General features: G+C 43.6%; 2 protein-coding genes across 2 annotated transcripts in view; both read left to right on the top strand.

Annotated features, from left to right (window-relative positions):
* The window catches only part of CHN2 (chimerin 2), a 162,274-nt gene extending 159,109 nt beyond the window's left edge, over positions 1-3,165 (top strand). The window contains exon 13 of the mRNA XM_032695241.1: positions 1,312-3,165. Coding sequence (XP_032551132.1) covers positions 1,312-1,483 — 172 coding nt within the window. The 3' untranslated portion in view covers positions 1,484-3,165. The remainder of the gene's footprint in view (positions 1-1,311) is intronic.
* Positions 3,166-10,735: 7,570 nt separating this feature from the next.
* On the top strand, positions 10,736-14,476 carry PRR15 (proline rich 15). The gene has a single exon (XM_032694233.1). It carries the CDS (start codon positions 10,745-10,747, stop codon positions 11,108-11,110), a length of 366 nt encoding a protein of 121 aa, XP_032550124.1. The 5' UTR covers positions 10,736-10,744; the 3' UTR covers positions 11,111-14,476.
* Positions 14,477-22,364: the final 7,888 nt, after the last annotated feature.

Below are 22,364 nucleotides of genomic sequence, written 5' to 3'. Positions count from 1 at the left end.
CAGCTAGTATATCTGTGCTAGATAATGATGTATCTGTGAGTAGGGGCACTAATGGACTTCTGTCCTGAAAGCAAAGAGGAACAGCATTTTTCTGTGACAGAGCCATTCTTGGCAGAGAGACAATAACAGAAGCAAAACTGAGTCATATAAGTACCTTACAAACAAGGGAAGACCAAACTCCTGGTTTCAGCCACTTTGTACTCCCTTGATGGCATGAATGAATCCACTCACAATGCCCAGCTGGGAATTGCCATGCTAGGGAAGGTCTCAGCTGTTGCCAGGAGACCTGTCTCCAAAACCAGATGTGCTCCACTCCAGCAGAGGATTTGTATGAAGGAGATGTGAAACTTCATCCATGCTGTACTTGTCACAGCAAATGTCTGGTCCATGAGGGACCGTGACCCATCAAGGGACTGTGGCTGTCCTACACTGCAGTGCATGAGCACTCTCAGGACTGAACTCAATATGCCACTCAGACAGGATGACACTTGTGTGATCCAGCTCTATTACCTGGAGGGAAACCTTGAGCACACCTTGCATTTTCCGGCAGGTTTGACTGATTTTCCAGTCAGGGCTGACTTCTACACAGCTTGGCCAGTCCTTGGTGGTGTTTGCTCCAGCCACAAAGAGTCTCTCTCTTCTTCTATTTACATTATATGACCTATGTCAGTAAACAAAAGAGCCTGGGCTCCTTCCTAGAAGTGCCTCTGTTCTCTGTCAAGAACAGATGGCATTTATAGCAACCTGATTTTAGCAAGCCACTTCTCCAGGCTGCTCCAGGATTCAGCCTGCTCCTGAAGTATAACAACTAATTGGAATCACTGAGCTGTTGGTTGGCCTGAGGCAGCCAGCAAGTCAGCTATGTGTGAAAGGGTGGGTTCCTGCAGACTGGAAGCATGTCTGGAAACATCGGCAGTCTAAAGAAAATCCAGATTTGCATTTGTGGAGCACACCCCCACTGCCAGAGTGATGCACACCAAGCACAATGTGCCGGAGAACTGTAGTTACTGTAGCATAGAGAACTGTTCCATACATCATCATTTAAATCATGATTATGCTTTTAAAAAAGCAATTGCCACTAATTCTTATACCCTAACAGATAGTCATGTGGAAAAATCACTTAAGGATCACATGAGAGTTGTTTAAAGGCACTAGAAATCACAGCCCCATCATAGCTGCATTGTATTTGTTGTGGAAGCAGTTACTATGTAAAAATTGTTACTGAAAAATGTCATTATCTACCAATGTTTGATGTGAAGCAAGACAACAGATAAAGCAACCAATTGCTTTTTTTTTTTTTTTCTATTTTAGGGTTACCTTGCATGAAAAGGAGAATTTTATGAATGCTGAAAACCTGGGAATAGTGTTTGGACCTACTTTAATGAGACCTCCAGAGGACAGTACCCTTGCTACACTGAATGACATGCGGTACCAGAAGTTAATTGTGCAGGTTTTAATAGAAAATGAAGATGTTCTCTTTTAGACAGAGAGGCGTATCTTCAAAGCCATTGATTTTTAAATAATTAGTTTGAAGGAAAAACAATATTCTTTAATTTTTTTTTTAAACAGAAAGGAAGAGTTCCTTGACTGCACTTCGATTTCTGCAAAGTTGCAGATGGATGCCAAAATGTTTAGGGAAAGCATATGTCTCATAGACATATGCCTCTTTGTAGAAGAGAAAAAGAAGGTCAGAAAAAAATCCTCTTACCTTGTATCTTTTGCCTTGCCTCAGATGTATATTTGTTTTGAGAAGTTTCAAACAATTTTATTGTTAACTTATTAAGAAACACAAAACGTATTTTAATATGGCTAGAGAAGCAAAAAGGTACTTAATCAGTGTTACTTGTATACGCCTATACATTTCCTTCTTCATGAGACATAATTATATATGTCAATTGTGAAACAGAACCTATATTATAAAGATATTTTTACTTTACCTGGCTGAAAGAATGGCATTTTATTTTAGCAAACTATAAATCAATGCGGTGCATTGATTATTTTCCATGTAATTCTTTCCTGCATTTTTGCTATGATATATTGAAAACAATTGCCACTAATGCAGTATTATCCCGACATACCTCTTTCATTGCAAGTGTTTTAAAGGAGAATAATTTTCTTGTGCGTATTGCAGCTTTCCTTAGGTTTCTTTGCATTTAGGCACTAGCATCCTAAGATTGTACACTTTTAGCCATTTGCCATTTCCAAAACCATAGTATTTTCTTTTTTTTGTTTTTTTTTTTCTCCCATGTAAGATATGGTCTTGAGAATTTTTCAAAAGTCCTGGTGGTAGTATCAGTTTCACATGCCAGATTTTTCTTAGATCACAGAAGTTAAGTGATGCTGGGACACTGGATATTTTCTGGCCTTGTTGAAAAGTCAGCACTTTTTTGGGTGAATGATGAAGGATTTGGTTTTTCTGTAAAAATTGAGTTATGTTTTGTCATGTTTCTGTATTTATAAATGTACAGTAAATCTGCTAAAAATGTAGGTATTTATCTTGAATGTGTTTCCTGATGGTTTGTTTAAAAAAAAAAAAAAAGAAAAAAGAAAGAATGTGTAGGACATGTGGGAGCTGGTAAATTTAATTATTACCAAATTTTAATATTTTTCTCCCCTCACAAACATTGACCTACAGAGTTCATAGTCTAACTGCAACTTATTCCTAATGTTAAAACTGTTTCTCAGCATGAGATGTTTCTGCAAGCATAGAAAATCAACATACTTTACTACCAAACTCAGTTTTCAATACAAAAAATATTCTAATACTCCTTCATCTTGATCATTTATATCATATGCTTGGTAACTCAGTGATGCAGTTTCCTGAATTATTTCAGGGAGCACATTTCTATTCAAACTGAAAACTATCTGTAACTGTGATAATGAAGAGAGGTAGAGGGTATGACTGTAAATTTGTTGTCTTCTAGAGAAATAATTAAGGGCTAGATAGATTAATCCAAGTTGCAGAACAAATGCTAAATAGTCCGAGTTCCAAATACTTCCATAGATCCTCCTGTCTTGTACAGGACTATTTGTTGTAGCTTATGTATTACTTAATACTGTCATAAAAATGATCTGGAAATGGTTTTATTTTGTGAAGTGAAATATGCTTTGTAATTTATGATAGTGTAAATGGAAGGAAAAATCCCATTAAATGTGTTAAAAGAGCTCTGGTGTCTGTCACTGACTACATGGCAAGCTGCCAAGTGAAAATCAATCGCTAATTATCATCCTGACATTGCTGGAAACTTTCCTACTCAAAAATTTAGAACAGTTTTACTGAGTGTCAGCAGTTTCAGATTGGCACTTGGATGCCCATACCACAGCCAAGCCCATGCAAATATTTATTTTCGGAGAACACCCTGAACCACCGCTGTGCAAAACTTCAAGGAAGCAACGAATCACAATATCAATCCGATCAGTGTCCAAGAATCAATACCATCAAAACACTTCTCCACTCTCTTGAACACAGACATTTGACTAACAACGATTTTCTTTTTTTTTTTTATGATCAGTAATGAGTTATTTTTTTAAGGCAGCACACTGGTAGCTTTAGCATGTCTCACTGTCTGGAGTCTTCAACACATGTCCCATCCTAAGGATTTGATGACAGTACAAGGCAGTGTGCTTAGAAAGACCCATGCTTAGTGCCTGGAGAGCAGGAGTTTCTGATCTGTTGGACAGAGGAATGGGTATGATTCTGCATCTTAAAACGCAAATATCTAGTGAATTGTCCGTGTTTCACTTGGCTAACTGATCACCTGACATCCAGCGTCCTCAGGGGCATAGTGAGCATGGAGGTAAAAGGACTCTGTCCCCTCCACACCTCATTAGTGCCACCTGGTGCTGTGCCTGCTTCATCTCTTATGTCAGACTTTCGGTGCCCATCACCGCTGCACCTGGGGCTGAGCTGCACCGCTGAGATCGGATCATTGCCGTTCCAGATTCACCATTCGAGGAAGTAAAAACACAGCAGACTTTCCTCTGCAAAACTGACTGCTAAGGCAGTAGAAAAATTCGTATTTACCTTTAATGGAAACCAATACCTAATACACAGAAAAAAAAAATGGGCTTGAGCAGATTACACCAAATCCTTCCCTTCGCTTCAAAGGATTAAACAAAAGCACGATGGCTTATCTCACATGAGGCACTACTAGAGAGTAGTAGGACTCATTTGGAAGATGCTTCATGAGGCTGTGTTTGAGCTGATGTAACTTCCCTGCTGGGTCATTTCATCTTGAGTGGAACACAGTTCTGCACCTCTGGAAGCAGGTGAGATACCAGTGTCTGCCTGCAGCCAGGTGTTCAGCAGAAACCTTGTTCCGCTCCAGCTGTTGGAGAAGGCCTTCGATGAAGCAGCAGTCCCCTCCTGCAGCCATCCACTCCCCATTCCCATATGCCATTCAGCTAGCCCCATCTTCTGGTGTAATGGGTGCCACTCTGTACCCCCTCACAGCTGCTGGGGTGAGACAACTTGCCTTCCATAAACCACCCACAATCAGTAAAATGTTAAATCAAGTCATGTTAATGGATTGTAAGGTGATAGCTTTCCAAAGTGCTGTGGAACAGTTACTGAGGAAGGAGAAGAACTTGCAGGAAAAAAAAGAGAAACAAAGTGTATATAGAAAACTTTTTTTTAAAAAAAATGAAGTTACAGAGGAGACAGAGCTTTGTGCTCAGCTCTCCTCTCTGTGTCAGTTTAAGCTACAGAATGGGTCAAACAGAGCACAAAGCAGGGTGAACTGGTACCATATCCATTTTATTTCTAAAGAAGAGGTAAGACTACACTTTCCTCCACACTTAGCATTCTCAAAGCTCACACAACATTTGAGCTTAATTGATGGAGCCAGTACTGCAGGGGCACTTGGCCTAAGACTCGGGGAAGGAAGATATCAGGTTGGGGATCTCTTTTGAAACAAGGTTTTTGAAAGGCCTAAGCTGTGCATTACTGTCAAATTCAGCACACAGGAGGGAGGAGTGATGGTGGGTGTGATATTAGGCTAAACTCTGGTCTTGGTGAGATCTTGGAGAGGTGCCAGGAATGCCTCGGGTAATAATAGCTGGGCTAAACCACAGAATCACAGAGTAGTTTGGGTTGGAAGATTATCTATTCCAACCTCCCTGCAATGATGAGGGACATCTTCAACTAAGTCAGGTTGCTCAGAGCCCTGTCCAGCCTGACCTTGAACATTTCCAGGGATGGGGAGGCTTAAATCCCATTGTGAAGAGGCAAAAGTGAACATAGGTACTGAGAGTGGTTTGCAGAGCATGTGGAGCAACTGTGTCATTTATGATAAGCTCAAACACTGCACAGGACACATCTGTGCAAATGATACACTGTGAAATGATTAACTGTGTTTGCACAAGGTCGGCCTGCACTCACATGTTTGGAGGGAGAGCATTTTCCTAACCCAACTAGGCTGCTGCTCTCTCCCCCTTCTTCTCACATGGAGATGTAGACAGTGACAACCTCTTCAGCTGCTGCCAGTATCATGCTCCCTCACACAGAATACTGATCAGAGCCTGAGCAGTGTTGGGCCCAGTTCTGTTTAATATCTTTATCGATGATTTAGATGAGGGGATTGAGTGTACCATTAACAAATTTGCAGATGACACTAAGTTGGGAGGGAGTGTCGACCTGCTGGAAGGCAGGAGGGCTCTGCAGAGGGACCTGGACAGGCTGGACAGTTGGGCTGATTCCAACGGGATGAGGTTCAACAAGGCCAAGTGCCAGGTCCTGCACTTTGGCCACAACAACCCCCTGCAGTGCTACAGGCTGGGGACAGAGTGGCTGGAGAGCAGCCAGGCAGAAAGGGACCTGGGAGTTTGGATTGCCAGGAAGCTGAACATGAGCCAGAGTATGCCCAGGTGGCCAAGAAGGCCAATGGCATCCTGGCCTGGATCAGGAACAGCGTGGCCAACAGGACCAGGGAAGTGATTCTTCCCCTGGACTCAGCGCTGGTGAGGCCACACCTGGAGTACTGTGTCCAGTTCTGGGCCCCTCAGTTCAGGAAGGATATTGAGGTGCTGGAGCAGGTCCAGAGAAGAGCAATGAAGCTGGTGAAGGGACTTGAGCACAAGTCCTATGAGGAGAGGCTGAGGGAGCTGGAGTTGTTCAGCCTGGAGAAGAGGAGGCTCAGGGGAGACCTTATCACTCTCTACAACTACCTGAAAGGAGGTTGTAGCCAGGTGGGGGTTGGTCTCTTCTCCCAGACAGCTATCAGTAAGACAAGAGGGCATGGTCTTAAGCTCTGCCAGGGGAGGCTTAGGTTAGATATTAGGAAGAAATTCTTTACAGAGAGGGTAATCAGGCATTGGAATGGGCTGCCCAGGGAAGTGGTGGATTCTCTGTCCCTGAAGATTTTTAAAAAGAGACTGGATGTGGCACTTAGTGCCATGGTCTAAGAACCACGGTGGTAGTGGATCAAGGGTTGGACTTGATGATCTCAGAGGTCTTTTCCAACCCAGCTGATTCTTTGATTCTATGAAGAGGCTGGAGAGGGCAGAAAAAGAGATGGGGCTGGGAGGAAGGGTCCACAAGTGGGCACTTCTCTAGCTGTTCAAGTTCCTCAAACCGGCAGTAGCTGGAGAGACTATGATATTTTGCCTCAATGCTGCACTCTCCCCAAACCTTGCTCAAAGGCACAAGCTGCAGGAGCCTGTCTGGACACCTTCTTATTTCTTTATTGACTAGTAGAGAGTCAAAGTCTGAAGTGAAGGGAGGAAGAAGATTCCAGTGCCAACAGACCCCCTGCTCATACCAGGGACCGAAACCAGGAAAACTCTGAGTAGGAAGGTAATGCACAAACACACAAGAATGTCATCTAACTGGATCTTCAAAGCAGAATTATATTGCTATGTCCCCTACAGCTATCTAAAGGGAATGGAGAGACTCTAGGGCTCATGGAGATAAGAGAGCATAAATACCCTTCATATTCTTTAGCTGTAGAGATTAATTCCTTGATTAAAGATAATGGTTAAGACTCAGAAATCTGAACCTTAGGGAACTATGATTATTGTTGAATGCTCTAGGGCTTGCAGATTCAGGACATCAATGGGGGCCATACTTTACATTATCTTTCTCTGAAGGCATGGTATTCTGGATATAATTATGCTGATGCTACAGCTAGAGCCAGGACTGGGAGTTCAAAGCCTGAAGGACATAGATTACTGCAGGATGTTGTAAGGACTGCAGTTAGGAAGAAAGCTTGTGTCAGTCAGAGAAAGTGTTTTGTAAGCTACAGTAGAAGTGAACAGCTTATTATAAGTAGAGAAACTGTCAGGGTTCAGTTTGCAGTGGACCTAGGGATGGCACGAACCAAGCTTGCCACTGGAAGCTGCCTTCATTGCAGGGCTCTGGAAGGCCTGACAAAGTGGAGGAGTCAAAGTATTCTCTTTTCTTGAAAGCATGAGCCATTTGTTACCATTAAAATGAAGGCTAGAATGAGGAGTAGGGTTAGCCATATGTTTTGGAACTGTAGATCTTGAAGAACATGAATTGCTGCCAGCCACATTTGAAGATACTTTATTTTCTGTTCTACTATAGGGCATGTATGGGTTCCATATTATTCACCACATGCTGCTGCCCAAGAACTTTAGGAGTCTGGAGTCCATAGGTATTCATAATAAGGTAACACTTAGGGCTGAGTTAGGAATCCAAATGCCAAGGAACTGGTACTGTTACTGCTTGCTGCACAGCCCTCAGTATTAGGAATAGGGAGGATGTCAATAAGAGACTGTTATTCATGGTAGGGTTTTTTAATATACATGAGTCTCAGAGTTGCAATTGAAGTAGGAATTAGGGACAGACTTTGGAAATCCAAAGCCTGAACAAGTGAGTTGTTACTGAAGTTGCAAAAACTGGAGCATGTTGTGTCAACCAACTCTGTCTTTCTATTGACTGTTTGGATTTTCTGGTTAAGAATAGGGATATTGGATGAACAGATTTTTTTGCAATGCCTGCAGAGCTAGGAAGGGTACTGGTGCCAAAAGTCACAACTATCTATATTTTTCTGTTCTGACATAGGAACAGGACTTTGGTTTTATGTCCAGGTACTCAGTTGATTCAAGCATGGTGTTAATAATGACAAGGCTGTGGTTCGATCCTGCATGGGCCATTCATTTAACAGTTGGACTTGATGATCCTTGTGGTCTCTTCCAGCTCAGAATATTGTGTGATTCCATGATTCTGTGAAGGGTGAAAGAGAAGACAAGTTTTAGAGTTTGGGATTCAAAGAATCAGACTGAGTTTGCTGCTGGATATACTAACGTAAGGAAAGGACTGGTGTCAGAGGTCTATACCCTTCTGCTTGCTTCTGTTGTGAGGACTAATTCATGGGATAAAAGGAAGGGCTGGCAGCTGGCTGGGAACTGAAAATTTGAGGAGCTGTGTTTACAGTCTGTTTTGATAAAGTTTTGGACCTTCCTTATAGTTATGGAGTTTTTAGGTAAAGTTTCAGAATCTGTTGTGTTCTGAGACAGATTTATTTGTGCAGCTGAACTTCCCATTGAATGAGGATGAGCACTAGCACTGAAGGAATGCAACAAGTACTGTTGCAGCAAGAAAGGGAGAGCGCATACATTTTCACTTTCAGAATTGTTTTTATATAAACATGAACCTTAGTGACAATCTTGTGGAACAGCATGCTGTGGCTTTCAAAAGCAGAGCAGGTTTTGCTGTCCTCCTGTACCACCACATACACATACAGGCAGCACCCTCCCACTCACACATCTCTTACAAAGCTTTCCAACCTGCCTCTCTCTTTTCAGTAGACCCTGCTTTCAGCACAGTGTCAAAAAGGGCAAAACTCTTCCTTTGGATAATTCTTTGAAATGGGTTTAACTGAAAAAAACACACTGATTTGAAGTAAGTTTGGCATTTTGTGAGCCCTTTTGTGAAAAGGGCTTTTACAAATAAAAAATATCTTTATTTCAACATAAATTCCCTTTTTCCCAGGCACTTCCCTGGGACACAAGATGAGCAGACATGCTGGTGTTCTCTTTCTCTACAAGTGAGTAGCAAAGCAGTAAGTCATATTCACATGGAGAAACTTGACCCTATGGTCTGTTGCTGTCCTTGGCCCAAAAAAGCCTGATGCCCTGGTGCTATGCATCTCAGAAAATGTTAGTTGCTTACTTGTTAGGAGGGAATGTAAAGGCCATATTTTGTTACTGTTTTATTCCATAGGAGAAAGGTTTTGCTGCTGATATCAGTTAGTATGATAAGACAGTTTGAAGTACTTCAAGTGTGTGCACACATGCTTTCCTATCCAAAAGCCTTTGGATTTGTAGATCCCAATCTACAGAGTAAAGTGCATGCCCTAGGCTCCTCTCCCTCAGTAACCTGCATTGACCAATTTCCATACTTATCTGTATGGGCTTTTCAGGGGAGCTTCAAGTAGTAGAAGTTAATCTGCAGGAGAAGATGAGGCTGAAATATGATGCTTTCATGAACTCCTCCACACCATCATAGTCAACTTCGAGTAACTGATTGTGTAGCTGATGGGAAGAGTACTGTGGATCAAATGCATATTACATGGCATAGTTCTCCAAAGAACAAATCACTACTTTTAACACATGGCGTGGCACAAGCAAATCTTTTTTCTCCTTTCTGGATGAATAAAAACAGGTAAAGCTGTATGGCCATATGTCCATTATCACAAAGAAATTCAAAGTCCCGGTCCTAAACCAGTTCAAATACAAATGTCAGACTGCACGGTCTAACCTACAGCTCCGTTCATTTTTTAAAGATGGGCAGTTAAACACAATTCTATTTTCTTCAAGGCTACCCACCCACGCACATCCATCACGTGCACAAACAAAAAGTAGTGATATTTTGTTTCAGCCATTCACACTGGCAGCACCGCGGCCGTCCACGCTCGGCAGCCCTGGATATCATTACGCGCTCACGGTGCTGCCTCACCTGCGCTGAGGGGCCCAGCTCCTTCTCCTTTTCCTCTTCTCCCCTGTCTCTCCACTCCGGCAGGGTACACCGACCTTTCCCCGCCCCACGGAGCCGAGCCCGACTCCTCCTCCGCGGCCGCTCCCCGCCCCGCACGGAGGGAGCCGGGCAGGTGAGCGGGAGCCGCCCCTCGCCCCGCCCCGCCCACGGGGTCGAGCCGCGGGGCCGGCCGGCACCTGCCGCCGCACCGCAGCGCAGTGCACTGTGTACAGCTTCGCTCCTTCCCTCCTCCCCTGCTGCGGCGGCGGTGGAGGCGGTTGCGCTTCCCCGTGGGGCAGGAGAGCGCTCCCGCAGCGGCGGGCGGGCGCCGCAGGTCAGTGTCACCTCCCGCACCTGCTGCGCCGGCAGCCGGCGGGGCGGTGGGAGGAAGGAGGGAGGGAGGGAGGGAGCGAGCGGTGCCTCATCGCAGGAGCCTCAGGACGTGCCGGGCTCCCGGCCCCGTCCCGCGGGGCGGCAGCAGCCCCAAGGTACCGGACTTTGGGTCAACTTCTGGGGACGGGGTTGGCGAGTCCAGGCAGCGGGTCTGGCCGCTCGGCTCCCGTCGCTCTGCCGGCTGCGCACGGGGGCGGGCGGCGCTCCGGAGCCACTCTCCGGGGCGCAGAACGCTCTCCCCGCGCCCGCCTCGCTGTCCCCGCAGGTCCCGTCAGTCGCTCCCCGCGGGGCCGCTCCCGGGGTGCCGGGCGGGCAGCGCTGCTGGAGAAGAGGGGTCCCGACGCCGCCCGAGCTGGGTGGCAGTGCCCGGCTGCCAACCCGCCCTCGCCTGCTTCCTCCCCGCAGGAGCCCGAGATGGCGGACAGCGCCGCGGCCACCGCCGCTCCCCGCGCCGCCGTGAAGGGCGGCTCGGCGGCGCCCTGGTGGAAATCGCTGACCAGCAAGAAGAAGCACAAGGAAGCGGCGGCAGCCCCGCCGCCCCCCGCCGCCAGCGAGACCTCCGCCGACCCTCCCAGCCCCGACGACCGGGAGGAGCAGCCTACCCCCTTCGGCAGCGGAGACGCCGCGGGGACGGGCGGCGGGAGCCGGCGGAGCCTCCGGGTGTCCCACTCGGGCCGCTTCAAGGAGCGGCGGAAGGTGCGCACCTCGCTGCTCGGCGACGGCCCCGAGGTCTTCGACGGCGGCGGTGCCCCAGGCCATGCTGCCCAAGGGGACGAGTAGCCCAGCAGGACCTTGCCGAGGAGCTGCCACTGGACGGGTGGCCGGAGGACTGGCAGGACAGGTAGCCGGAGTCAGTGACTGCCCCACAGCTGGGCATGGTCCCATGAGCGACACGGGGGCGTGTGGCCGCGGCCTCCCCAACCCCGACGAGATGCTGCGGGGAATCCGGCATCTCCGCCAGATGAGGGAATCGTGTGCTGTCTTACATGAACACCGCCAAGACCAAACCCCTAGATGATGGGACGATGTGATTGTCTTAAAAAAAAAATAAATACCCCACTCCCTCTATTGTGGTGAGCGGACTCAAGGTGCTATCCCAGGGCCGACACTGGGGGTCTCTGAACCTTCCCCCAGCCCTTGTCAGGAGCCAACAAGGCCTGACTTCTCAGGCCTATGACCCAGCTCCTTTTGGCTCTCAAGCCGAGGAGGTGCTTTGCTGCTTTCATCTCACACGCTGTCTTATCGAAGGAAGGGGGGAACAAAGTGCTCTTATCTAGTTTCAGGGCCAAGGACCTCCGGCGGTGCTGTAAGTGCTCCTGCCCTGTGCTAGCTGGCACGCCGTGAACCCATCCTCCTTCCCCTGTGGGGGTCAAAAGAGAGGTATTGCGAAGGGCCGGCTCCTGAATTCACCCATGCCCCACATCACATCGCATTTAAATATGCAAAAGGCAGGACCATGCTGGTTTTCTCCCTTTTCTTACTGTGTAATGATAAGCAGGTTTTTCACAGGCTGGTCTCTCATAGTTCTGTTACAGAGGGAGGCCTGTGTTGTGTAGGAATTTGCACTATTTACCCAGGGGATACATGATTTTTGCATAATTGGTGGTAACTGGCATAATGAAGTTCCAATGAAGAAATTGTGTAATAAAATGTAAACACCCTTTGGGGAGATGAGACCAGCCCTGGAGAGCACAAGCAGGGTTGCACTCCTAATGTGGAATAGTCTTGGGCACCACTGAAAATGTTCTTTGCTATTTACCATCTCCAAGGCTTGTGAACCAAGGTTAAGTGTCCCAGGATTTCTTCTGATAGCAAGATAATGTGCTTTAACTCAAGCAGCTCCCTCTAACAGCTCCTATATTTTTGGACAAAGTAAATATAAGCCAGATTTGTACTGGTGGTGTGCCTTACAGAGCAAATGTAGCTAAAGGTTCTTAGCAATTTCCCATTTCTTGATAGTAGGTGATGTAGCAACAGCTGATTTATTTATTTTAAATGCATTCACAATATAGTTTATATTGTTAAAATAGTTTTAGACATTTTCTGAATGTGATATATTACACAGTAGTAGGGACTGAAAATTATTTCCTAGCAGTAAGGTTATGATTTTGTTTGGTTGTAACTAATCATATAAGGTCAATTAAAAATAAAAACAGACTGGAAAGGAAACAAGAGCTGAGATCCAAGTGAATATATGGATTAAACCAGTCACTGACAATCACTGAAATGGTACACTAGATGCTGGGCAAGTGCCCTGTGGTTCAATGTGTGTAATAATACTTCAAAAGCTCCTGTGCAATAAACTCAGACAACATAGCTGCAGAGGTGATCACTGGTGCTTCACTCAGCTACCCCTTCAAACTCTGGAACTCAAGGATGAAGGGACTGTAGCATTAAATCTATTTCCATAAAAGCTTTTTTCCCACCCCATGTTTAGCTATATGCTTTTTTTTATTTCATTTAGTAAAACTACAAGGTACTGGGTTTGGACTGCCTTTTTATGTTGCTGACTACGTGCTGACCAAGCAAAGAGCTGGGGGATTGTGGGACAAGCTCTGAAAAGTTTCTCCTCAAAGATGCTTTTCTTGAGGCCTCTTCAGTCAAGGGGCATCTGAAATCCTTCTCTAGAGAAGAAGCAATTGGAGCAAACCTAGCCTTGGAAAAAGGGTGTGAGAGAGAAGGAGGAAAGTTTAAAAGCTGGGAATGGAGAGAGGGATGAACTGTATTTCAGCTCCAGTTAGCCTGGAGTGGGGGGAAAGGAGGCAGAAAGGGGTGGCTTTTCTGCCAGAGTTGTCATACTACCTTTAGAAGGCAACATGTTCATGTTTATTACAGGCTAAAATAGTTGGTCTGTATTTATGTATTCTAGGGTCCAAAGAAACTTTTTTGTATTTGTACATCCAAAATGGAAGAATGAGTAAGCAGATACTGCAGTGATGCATTTCTTAACTCCTGTGTCTGGTTTAGTCTGAGTTCTGTGAGAGTCAGATCCTCAGAACTATCCAGAGGCTGGAGAATGAATGCAGACTAGTGTTTTATACATCTCATGTGGATGCTTTTCTGCATTTTGAATCCTTACACTGTGAAAGGATTTGTATTTGTATTTGTGAAAATACAGTTTCCTCCTCTCTTCTTTACCTCGAAGCTGACTTGTTCTGCAGTGAACCTCTATTTGCTCTTTGGAAACATCTCAGGTTTATTAGTTGCAAGTCTTTACCTAGACACAAGAAATCTCCAATTTGGGTTTTATTTGAGAAGTCTGGTATGCTGTTCAGATGTGCTGTTCAGATGGCTGCTGCTAAGATTCAATATCAGTGCTGGTTAATATGTGACTAAATATTATGTCTTAATCCATGTGTATGGTACTTTCAGTTTGGAAATTTAGTCAGAATACAAAGTCAATAAATGCACATAAAATGCCTCACAGCCCTCCTCCATCTTTATCCTGACCTTGAGCTGTGGGAAGGAGACGTAATTCTATCTTCCTGCTCAGTCAAATCCTTGCTTCAATGAATTTGATAGCAGCCACTGAAAAACTAGATCCATGAGAAAACAGGGTGACTGCCTCGTCTCACTTTCCCCACCCTCTGCGCACAGGCCACACAGCAATATCTTCAGGGTAGTGCTGACCTGTGTACCATGGTGAGGAGGGAGAAGTCCTGTGGCCCTAACCAGCCTGTAGCACAGAAATGGTCCTCTTGTTTCTCTGCCTCAGCATCAGATAAAGCTTAAGTAATCTATACACATGTAAATGAATTAAGCTGAGGCAGAAAAAACCCAGCATTTTACGGAGCACCTGAATATTTTTTTTAATCCTTGAAGTGGAGAAAGTTCAGCCTTTCTTATGTATTGGAGAATGCTTGCTCTGTTACAAGCATAGTGTATTTCTGTGCAAGGATAGTGGATTCTGTGCGTTCTTAGTATAGGTATTTTTCTCATCTCCTTTCTGATTATGCATCAGAAATTAAGTTTAGGAAATAGGGTGACTGAGAAAGTACTTGCTGTTTATTTTTAAAAGCAAACAGTGACATATTGACAAAATAAATGGAAATAAGCAGATGAGGTGAACGACAGCTGAGTCAGTTGTAGTGAAATTTTCTTAATATTATCCCAGATGCTAAGGATGCAGATTTGAGGCAAAAAAAAATAAATATTTAGCAAATAGAGTGAATTTTTCAAATAAACTTGCAAAGTATATGCTTGCTTATTCCTGCTTTTGCCAAAACTAAAAATAAATCTTGGAGTATTTGCCTGGTGAATCATTCCCTGCTATTGTAGGCTGGTCAGTCTGGACCTCAGCAAAGATTATAGGGAGCACCTGCAGAAAATGATCCTGAATTGGAAACGCTGGAATGAATGCCTTGTAAGCCTCAAGACTTCTAACCTTAGATGTTATGTCAGAGTATGACTTAAACTGAACTGAACGAATGGAGAGGGAGCCTTACTGTTTAGGAGAGGAAATGGATCTTCACTGTTGGGTTTTTTGCATTGTGTTTTTTGTTTGTTTTTTATTATTATTTGGGGGGAGGTTAGTTCTCTTCACTGTAGTGTTACCAATGATAATTTTATATTCGAAATAACATCACTGGTCGGACTATGTGACCAACACGTCTGTTCTAGAACAAGCAGCAGTCACACGTATTGAGGCCATGTTGCTGAGAACACAGCTGTGCGGGGCAGGGCACTTTCAAGGATGAAGGACCACTGCCTCCCTAAGATCTTGCTTTATGGTGAACTTGCCACCGGCTGCCGCATGAGAGGAGCCTCGAAGAGAAGATACAAGGACTCCCTGAAACAACATCTCAGCCTTGGCCACATTGATCAACATAACTGGTCTACTCTGGCCTCCAACCGGGAGGTCTGGAGACACACCATCTGTAACGCTGCTGATGCTTTTGAGAAAGCACGCAGGATCACTCTAGAGGAGAAAAGACAATGCAGAAAGAATCGTGCCTTGCAGAATTTACCACCTAAGGAGGTATATTCTGCTGTGCCTTTTGCAACCAGACGTGCCTGTCTCATATTGGCCTTTTCAGCCGCCAACGTGCTTGTAACAAACGTGGGTAGAGCCCTTCCCAAATCTTTGTTCGCGAAGCCCAGCCATGATGATTTGAAATATCAAGTCTGTTGTCCATAGGCAAGATAACTTCGTATGAAGGCTAAAATCTGAAGGATAGAACTCCCAGCCTTGGCCTGGCCAGTGCAGCTGGATGCTCCACTTAAAGCCCATGTTTAATTTGGCTCATTTAAACAGCTGATATCTAGTTGGAAGACAAGCTGTTTCAAGTGTGGGTACAAACTGGAAGCTCATTTTGCTGCCTTTTGGGATTCTGTCTGGTATGGCAAAACAACCCCAAACCTGATATTTTTTATGATGTCTTTTAAAAACTGGGACAAGAGACATTTGGTTATAGAATGATATTTGAGACCATATAATTACACCCTTTTGAAAAACAAACCTTTCCCCTTCATCACTAATTTATTGTAAATAAGATGGGAGGCCTGACGACTGAGATTTTTCATTTCAGAATAAAACAAGAGATAAAGTTGCTCAATTTTATAGACATCAGAAGTAGTGTAGTTTATCAGTTTTGTCCTTAATGATACATCTGAAATTCACAAATAGCTCTAAGAATCAGTACGTGGATGTAGTCTTCAACTAAAGCATATTGATTAGCAGCTGCAGCATACAAATTTGATTTACTGCCCACTTTATCTAGATAAAGCAATATAACATCAGATAATACATGTTTTGAGGATAGCAAATAGCTTTCCTTGATAGCTGTAAGGCATGATTTTAAATGAAAAATTTACTCTGGTGAGTAATCCTCATCAGATCTAAACATCATGTTTCATGTGAGTAAAGTGAGTTAGAATGTTTTTTCAGGGTATTAGTTGCCAGATTATCAGATGTTTTGGGATGTGTAAAAGAGGCTTGATTCTCAGACATAAGCCCGTGTGTACTGTGAATCTTCTGCTGCCTGTTTGCAATGCCTCAGGTCTTTCCCCTGATGAAAAGTTACTGTTCATCATGTTAGTTCCTTTTACACCAAGGAGGTAAAAAGCATGACTCTTCTTGTTACTGGAAATAAGAGCCATACCTTTGTATGCCTGTTGAAGTGAAAATAAGAGGTACTGTGCACTTGAACTTTGGTGACTCACTTGGTTTTTTTCACTGCTGACTTAAGTACATTTTGCTTTCCAGGTCTTTGTTTTATCCTCAGTCTGTAAATGTTTGAGCAGATAAACTGTCCGCTGATCTCACAAGAGCCTGCCCAGTGACAGGAGAGTGGGCAGCACTTCAGTGGCCAAAGGAAAATGAAAGATCTGTTGCCAGACTCATTCCCACTCAATTTTATGAACAGGAGCAGAACTGAGCCTTAGACTAGATGCTGGAACTATGACTACTTGTGAAAGAGAAGGAGATTCATAGTCTGTGCATTCTGGGTTGTGTTTATCTTGGCATGTGCTTTCAGTGACAGAAGTTTCTAAAAATCAGAGTTGGTTTACCAGTCCTGTTTAACATCGTTGGGTTCAGGTCTAGAAGCATGGTGTAAACTTCAGAGAGAAACCCTGCCAACCATACTACCTCGAAATGCTGTAGCTCAGACCTCTCTGCAAGGAGGAGGAGGAAAAAAAACACATATTTTATGGCTTCTTTATTCTTGGGTTCTTTTCTTGGTATACTAGTGCTATAACAATCTCCTTGTTGGACCCTGAAACAGCTAGAGAAGTAGAATTTATGAAATAGGCAGATGTATGGAATATACATTTTGCACTGCCATACATTTGAGGTAGAGACAAACCAGCAACTAGATATTACACTGGGTATTTAAAGGTAGTTTATTTCTTCCTGCAAGGCTAGGAAGCTATGGTTTGTTCCTGGCTCAGTTCTCAACTGGCTAACAGTAGATATGAAAATGCCTCCAGGTAACATATTAGTTATCACAGGTGTTAATTAACATCTACTTAATTGCATCTGAAATGGAAAACAGTGGGAAAGTGAAGAATCACATTAGAACAGCAAACATTGCTGACCATGATTGAAATCACATAAGCTCTGAAAGCTGAGGTCCCATTTTAAATGATCAGTTGAAGCACATAAAATATTACCTGTTTTTATTGATCACAGCAATTTTTCCTTAATCCATATGTTTTTATTTTTCCTCTGTAGTACTTTGCCGTAAGTTACCTTTTTAAGGAGTATTCATATGCACTATATATTACCTCTCTAGTTTTATTTATTGGTTTTCACTCTTTCGTGCTGGAACAGAAATTAGGCTGAGCTTGTCCCCTGCAAACCCTTTCCACAAAATTTGAAGATACATCTATGGCTTATGCCTAAACCTAAACTCAAATTCGTAACAATACATTGCAGTTGTGGAGAGCTCTGGAGTAGTGAGTTCACCTGAAGAGTGATCCTTTCATCTTCTTTAAAAAAAAACATGCACCATGCCTACTTTATAGGAAGGAAATTCAAGATATAGGACTAAAGTAAAGCTCATAAGTACCTGAACAAAATTATGCATATAGGTGGAGACCAGGAATCAGGCTATGCCAAAACTACCTAATAAAGCTAAGGTATAATAACTGATGGCAAGAGGTTCAAATGGGCTTTCTAAAGTTTTAGATCCATAAGAGGAACTTTTGGATATGTGGGAGTTTTAGCATGACTTAAACTTTATACATCATTGTGCAGTGACTTCCAGTACAGTTACTGGTACTGTGCATTGTAATCTGCAGCTGGGACTTCAACAAGAACCACAGAAACAGGCAGAAGTGGAATTGCATTTGTGGCATTGGCATCCCACTTGCACATGTAGGAAAAACAATTTAGTTATATCCTAAGATGTCTATTTAAACCAGTGTGATTGTGTGGGTATGTATCTCTCCTTGTGCAGCTGCAGATTTCCAATGTGGTCAAAGGGTCGCATTGACAAAAGCATTGAGGTGTCTGATTCCATTTACCTTAGTGGTGTCTCAGTACCCTCGTGGATCTAAGCTTCAGTAAAATCTCATAAGAGAGGGAGTGTAGTTATACAAAACTGTCAAAACTGTACTAAGGTGAGAAAGTTAAAAAGGAAAATTTCTGGTTTATTTACCAATGCAAATGGAGTTAACAATGCAAAAGAGCTGCCTAGTAACACATGTATTTTTTATTCTGTATTTTCATCTGTTTGAGCCAAAGGAGTGTAGCTCCTTTCTCCCCTTCTCCCTGGTATATTCTTGCTTTCCAGCTGCTATTTGATCTTTCTCAGTCTTGACTTGAAATTATTCCTCAGGCCCGTGTAGCATTTCGGCAGAGCTATTGTCCTTTTGTCTGGTGCCTGTAGATCAGCTTTTAATGCTAAACAGCTTCTTTATAAACCCCAATGAAACCTTCTCTCTTGCTTTTTGTTTGTGTTGAGAACAATACCAAAGATTGAAGAGCGTTTTAAGTCCTGAGGTGTGCAGAGCCCCCCCATCCCGCCCTGTGTTTCAGTGTTAGTTACAGCTTTGGCCTTTACCTGTTTTGCTTTGCCAGCCAGAATGGGGCACACCCTCACACAGCACAATACAAACCCATTTAATTAAGAGCTATTCAAGCTCTTTTTTTAAATATTTGCATCAATAAATGCCCAAGCAGCAGCCATACGACACCTTTTGAAACTCTGCAATCCAGAGCAGAAACCAGCAGTACAATTTTAACCTGTTTTGGGGTCTGAACCATCAGTGTAAAGAGTCTCAGCTTGTTCCCAAGGCTGGAGAAAGGTCAGTTGCCAAGGCTTTGCTGGTCCTTTATGGCATGTGTATGCTCTGTAATAGTTTTTACAAGTGATACCAAAAAGTGTCTGCTATCTGGGGAGAGGCAAAAATGGCAGCACAAATATGGCTTTTTGAGACTGGTAACTTCTGCATGCAAATACCCAGTGTGCATAGCAGGTGGGATATTTTCAGGATATATGTCACACCTAGCCTTTGGTATCTTCAGATAAGATTCCACCTGTGTACATGTGAAGGATTTGCTTTTAGACGTGGACCTGTGCAAATCAGCATGCAGGAAGCATTTTGAAATTGTTGTCCCTCCTGTCTTGCTTGGGGATTGTAGCATTGGCTGGAGCACCCCTGCACACCCCATGTGACTCTTCAGTGGCACCAAACCTGAGGAGGCTCTGAGTCTTCCACACCTCTCTTAGAGCACCTTGGTAGTCCCTTGAGAGGAAAGGGGGCTTGCTCAGCCAGCAAAATGAAAACTAAAAGCTACTACTGGCAGACAATGATACAGAGATCCTGGAGAAGCTCATCTTAATCATCTTTGCCAAATCAAAGCTACTTGTGGGAACTGTGTTGCTGCTGCCTATTGCTGTAGCAACTCTACCACCTGCTTTCATCTGCCTTTAAGTATCATGGTAATATCATTTGGAAATGTTTGACAGATTTGAGAAGCAGCATGGTTCACTGAAAGCTTGACTAAGGAAAGAATCTGCAGAAAAGTCATTTTTATGTGGTAGAGCAGCTAATTTTTTGGGGAGGGATCCCCCTGTCTAAGGTCCATATCTGTTGATGAACACAACCATGGAATTCTTACAAATGTGAGTGGCAGGATCTTATCTGAAGATGTAGCTGACTGTGAGGATGAGTCTAGGTGTCCTTACACTCCAGTAGGAAGAGGTGCATGCTCTGAAGCATTTTAAGCCTCAGGCTCGTCATCCTTTCTGATGAATGAGATCCCAACATGTAGAAAATGTGCAGACTCATATAATTGGTTTAAGAAAGGCACACTTACAGTCCTTTTTTTACACTGATGGCAGTGTATCATCACTGTGCCATTTTAATCAGTCTTACAGCTGCTCTGTTACCCTGCACTGTTAATCTTCACTCTAAACCTACCCAGAGGCTATTAAATATATGCCTGAAGATGAAGATGCCTTGAGGTATCAGGTAGTTAGAGAAACCTGCCCATCCAATAGACTGGGAAGATTTGTGGCCCCAAGTCTCTCTCCTGACAGATGTAGGTCTGAGTCCCCTCAGGCATGAGGGAAACAAAATTGTGGGAGCCACCTTCCTTGTAAGTGCTTTAAATGTTAGATTAGGTATCTCAATGCTGTTGATGGGCCTCAAAAATGATTAAGCAAATTCCAGTGAGAAAAGTCCATGGAGAACTATTACCCAGAAATGGGATTATAACCCCCCAATGGATATTCCTCAACCAGCGTTGATCTCTTGTCACAAGTGGGAGAGCATAGCAGTAGAGTAATCCCATGTTCATCCTATTCAGGCATATTTGCTATTAATTACTGTCACAGAGTGCTGGACTAGATGAATGTTTGGTCTGACCTGCTAAAAACCTGTCCCTTGTTAAGAAAAAATAAAAGCAAGCCCTATGTGGCTTTGTGGAAGAAATGGTGCTGGCTCTTGAGCTCTACAAGGTATCCTAGGCTCTGGATGTGGCCTTGATGAAAGCATGTCCCAGCAGAAAGATAGGACACAAAATGCTCAGGACTTTCACCTGAACCCAGTATCTGAGCTTTGAGGAGTCCCAGCCTAGAGTGGAGTTGAAAAACTGAAGCTCCTTAGTGAACCTGGCTTTGCTGTCATGTCAAAAATAATTTGCACCTGAGCAGTGACCCTTTACAAAAAAAGTACAGTAAAGGCCAAATTTGTCAGTGCTGGTTCCTCTGTGATTCAAACCTAACAGGAACCTTTTGCAATTGCTACAGCAAGCTATAACTTTGCTATATTTTATCTAATTGTGGCTGTACTTTTGCACATCATGTACTCATTTATAGCCAGATAGTATTTGCTAAATGCTTTTGAATTCCTCTGCATGGGAGCTTCATGAACAGAAGGGATGGCTTTCTGCTCCTAGGGGTGAATGAGTACTTGGCAGGAGTTCCTGTGCGTGCACTAAAACATGATGTATCTTTAAAATACCTTGTCATATTCAGCATTTAAAAAACCCCAAAAACCAACAAACACAAAAGGCAGCTCCAGGCATGTGCAGGATGACATGACATGCTGGGTTTTATAGCAGTTAAACTGTCCAATGTTCAAACAATAAAATATTCACAATTACACAGCAATAGACAATGTCCTTCCTGTTACAGGGAGAGGCTGATCTGAAAAACTTTTCACCCACATCCTTTGAGAGGTACTCGCCTCTTTCCAAGTGGAGACACCCAAGTCTATCATCTCCAGGAGCTTTCCCTTTGCAGTAGATGACAGCTTTTACACTCACATACTCATTCTAGTGACTCCAGATTTTAAACTTACCTACCAAGAAAAATATTTTTTAAATTAGTTATGTTGTAACTTTAAGATGACCTAGAGTGCCCTGGTAAAAGTTTAATCTGCAAGAAGAGTGAGAATTTTACCTGTACAACTCCAGCTGTGTGAGGCTGACCCTTTTGTCTGTACGTAAAATTGCTTAACATTGATCATTTCCTGAGCTGGTATATAGTAGCTTCTTACAGTTTATGTTCTTAGATGAGCTCAGTTGGCTCAAGCATGGTGCTAACAATGCCAAAGGTGTGGGTTTGATCCCCATCATATGGGCCATTCACTTAAGAGTTGGACTTGATGACCCTAGTGGGTCCCTTCCAAGCCAGGACATTCTGTGATTTTGTGTGATTCTTCAGCAATAGCCTCAGTCTTATAGAGACTGGCTGTCTTTTTACACTGCTGTAATAAGCCCAAGGAAAAAAAATCACTAAAAATGTTTCTTTTGTCATAGGTACTTCACAAACTGTTTAAAAAAAGGAAAAAAAAATCCAAGTTTTTTTTCTGAGGGAACTAATTTCCTGTGTAGCAGGGACTGCTACAAGTTGTATCACCAAGTTGAGGCAGGGAAATCAGACATCTAACTTTTAGTAAATACTGAGATTTTAACCTATAGGAATTGTGACTTCCAGGTGCAGTCTACTGCTCACACAAGTGTTTTCTCACCCTCCTGTGAGTTTGAAAATATGCAGTTTACAAGCTGTATTTGTTGGGCACTAACAATAGCTGCTGTTATTGATTCTGATTCTCTGTCAGAAGCAATCCTTTTTGGGGG

Source organism: Chiroxiphia lanceolata, chromosome 1, assembly GCF_009829145.1.
Source record: "Chiroxiphia lanceolata isolate bChiLan1 chromosome 1, bChiLan1.pri, whole genome shotgun sequence".
Lineage (NCBI taxonomy): Eukaryota > Metazoa > Chordata > Aves > Passeriformes > Pipridae > Chiroxiphia > Chiroxiphia lanceolata.
This window is presented reverse-complemented; position numbering and strand designations above follow the sequence as displayed.

Bases quoted from the DNA above. Each gene is read 5' to 3' on its own strand.
- PRR15 (XM_032694233.1), top strand. From the start codon at position 10,745: ATGGCGGACAGCGCCGCGGCCACCGCCGCTCCCCGCGCCGCCGTGAAG.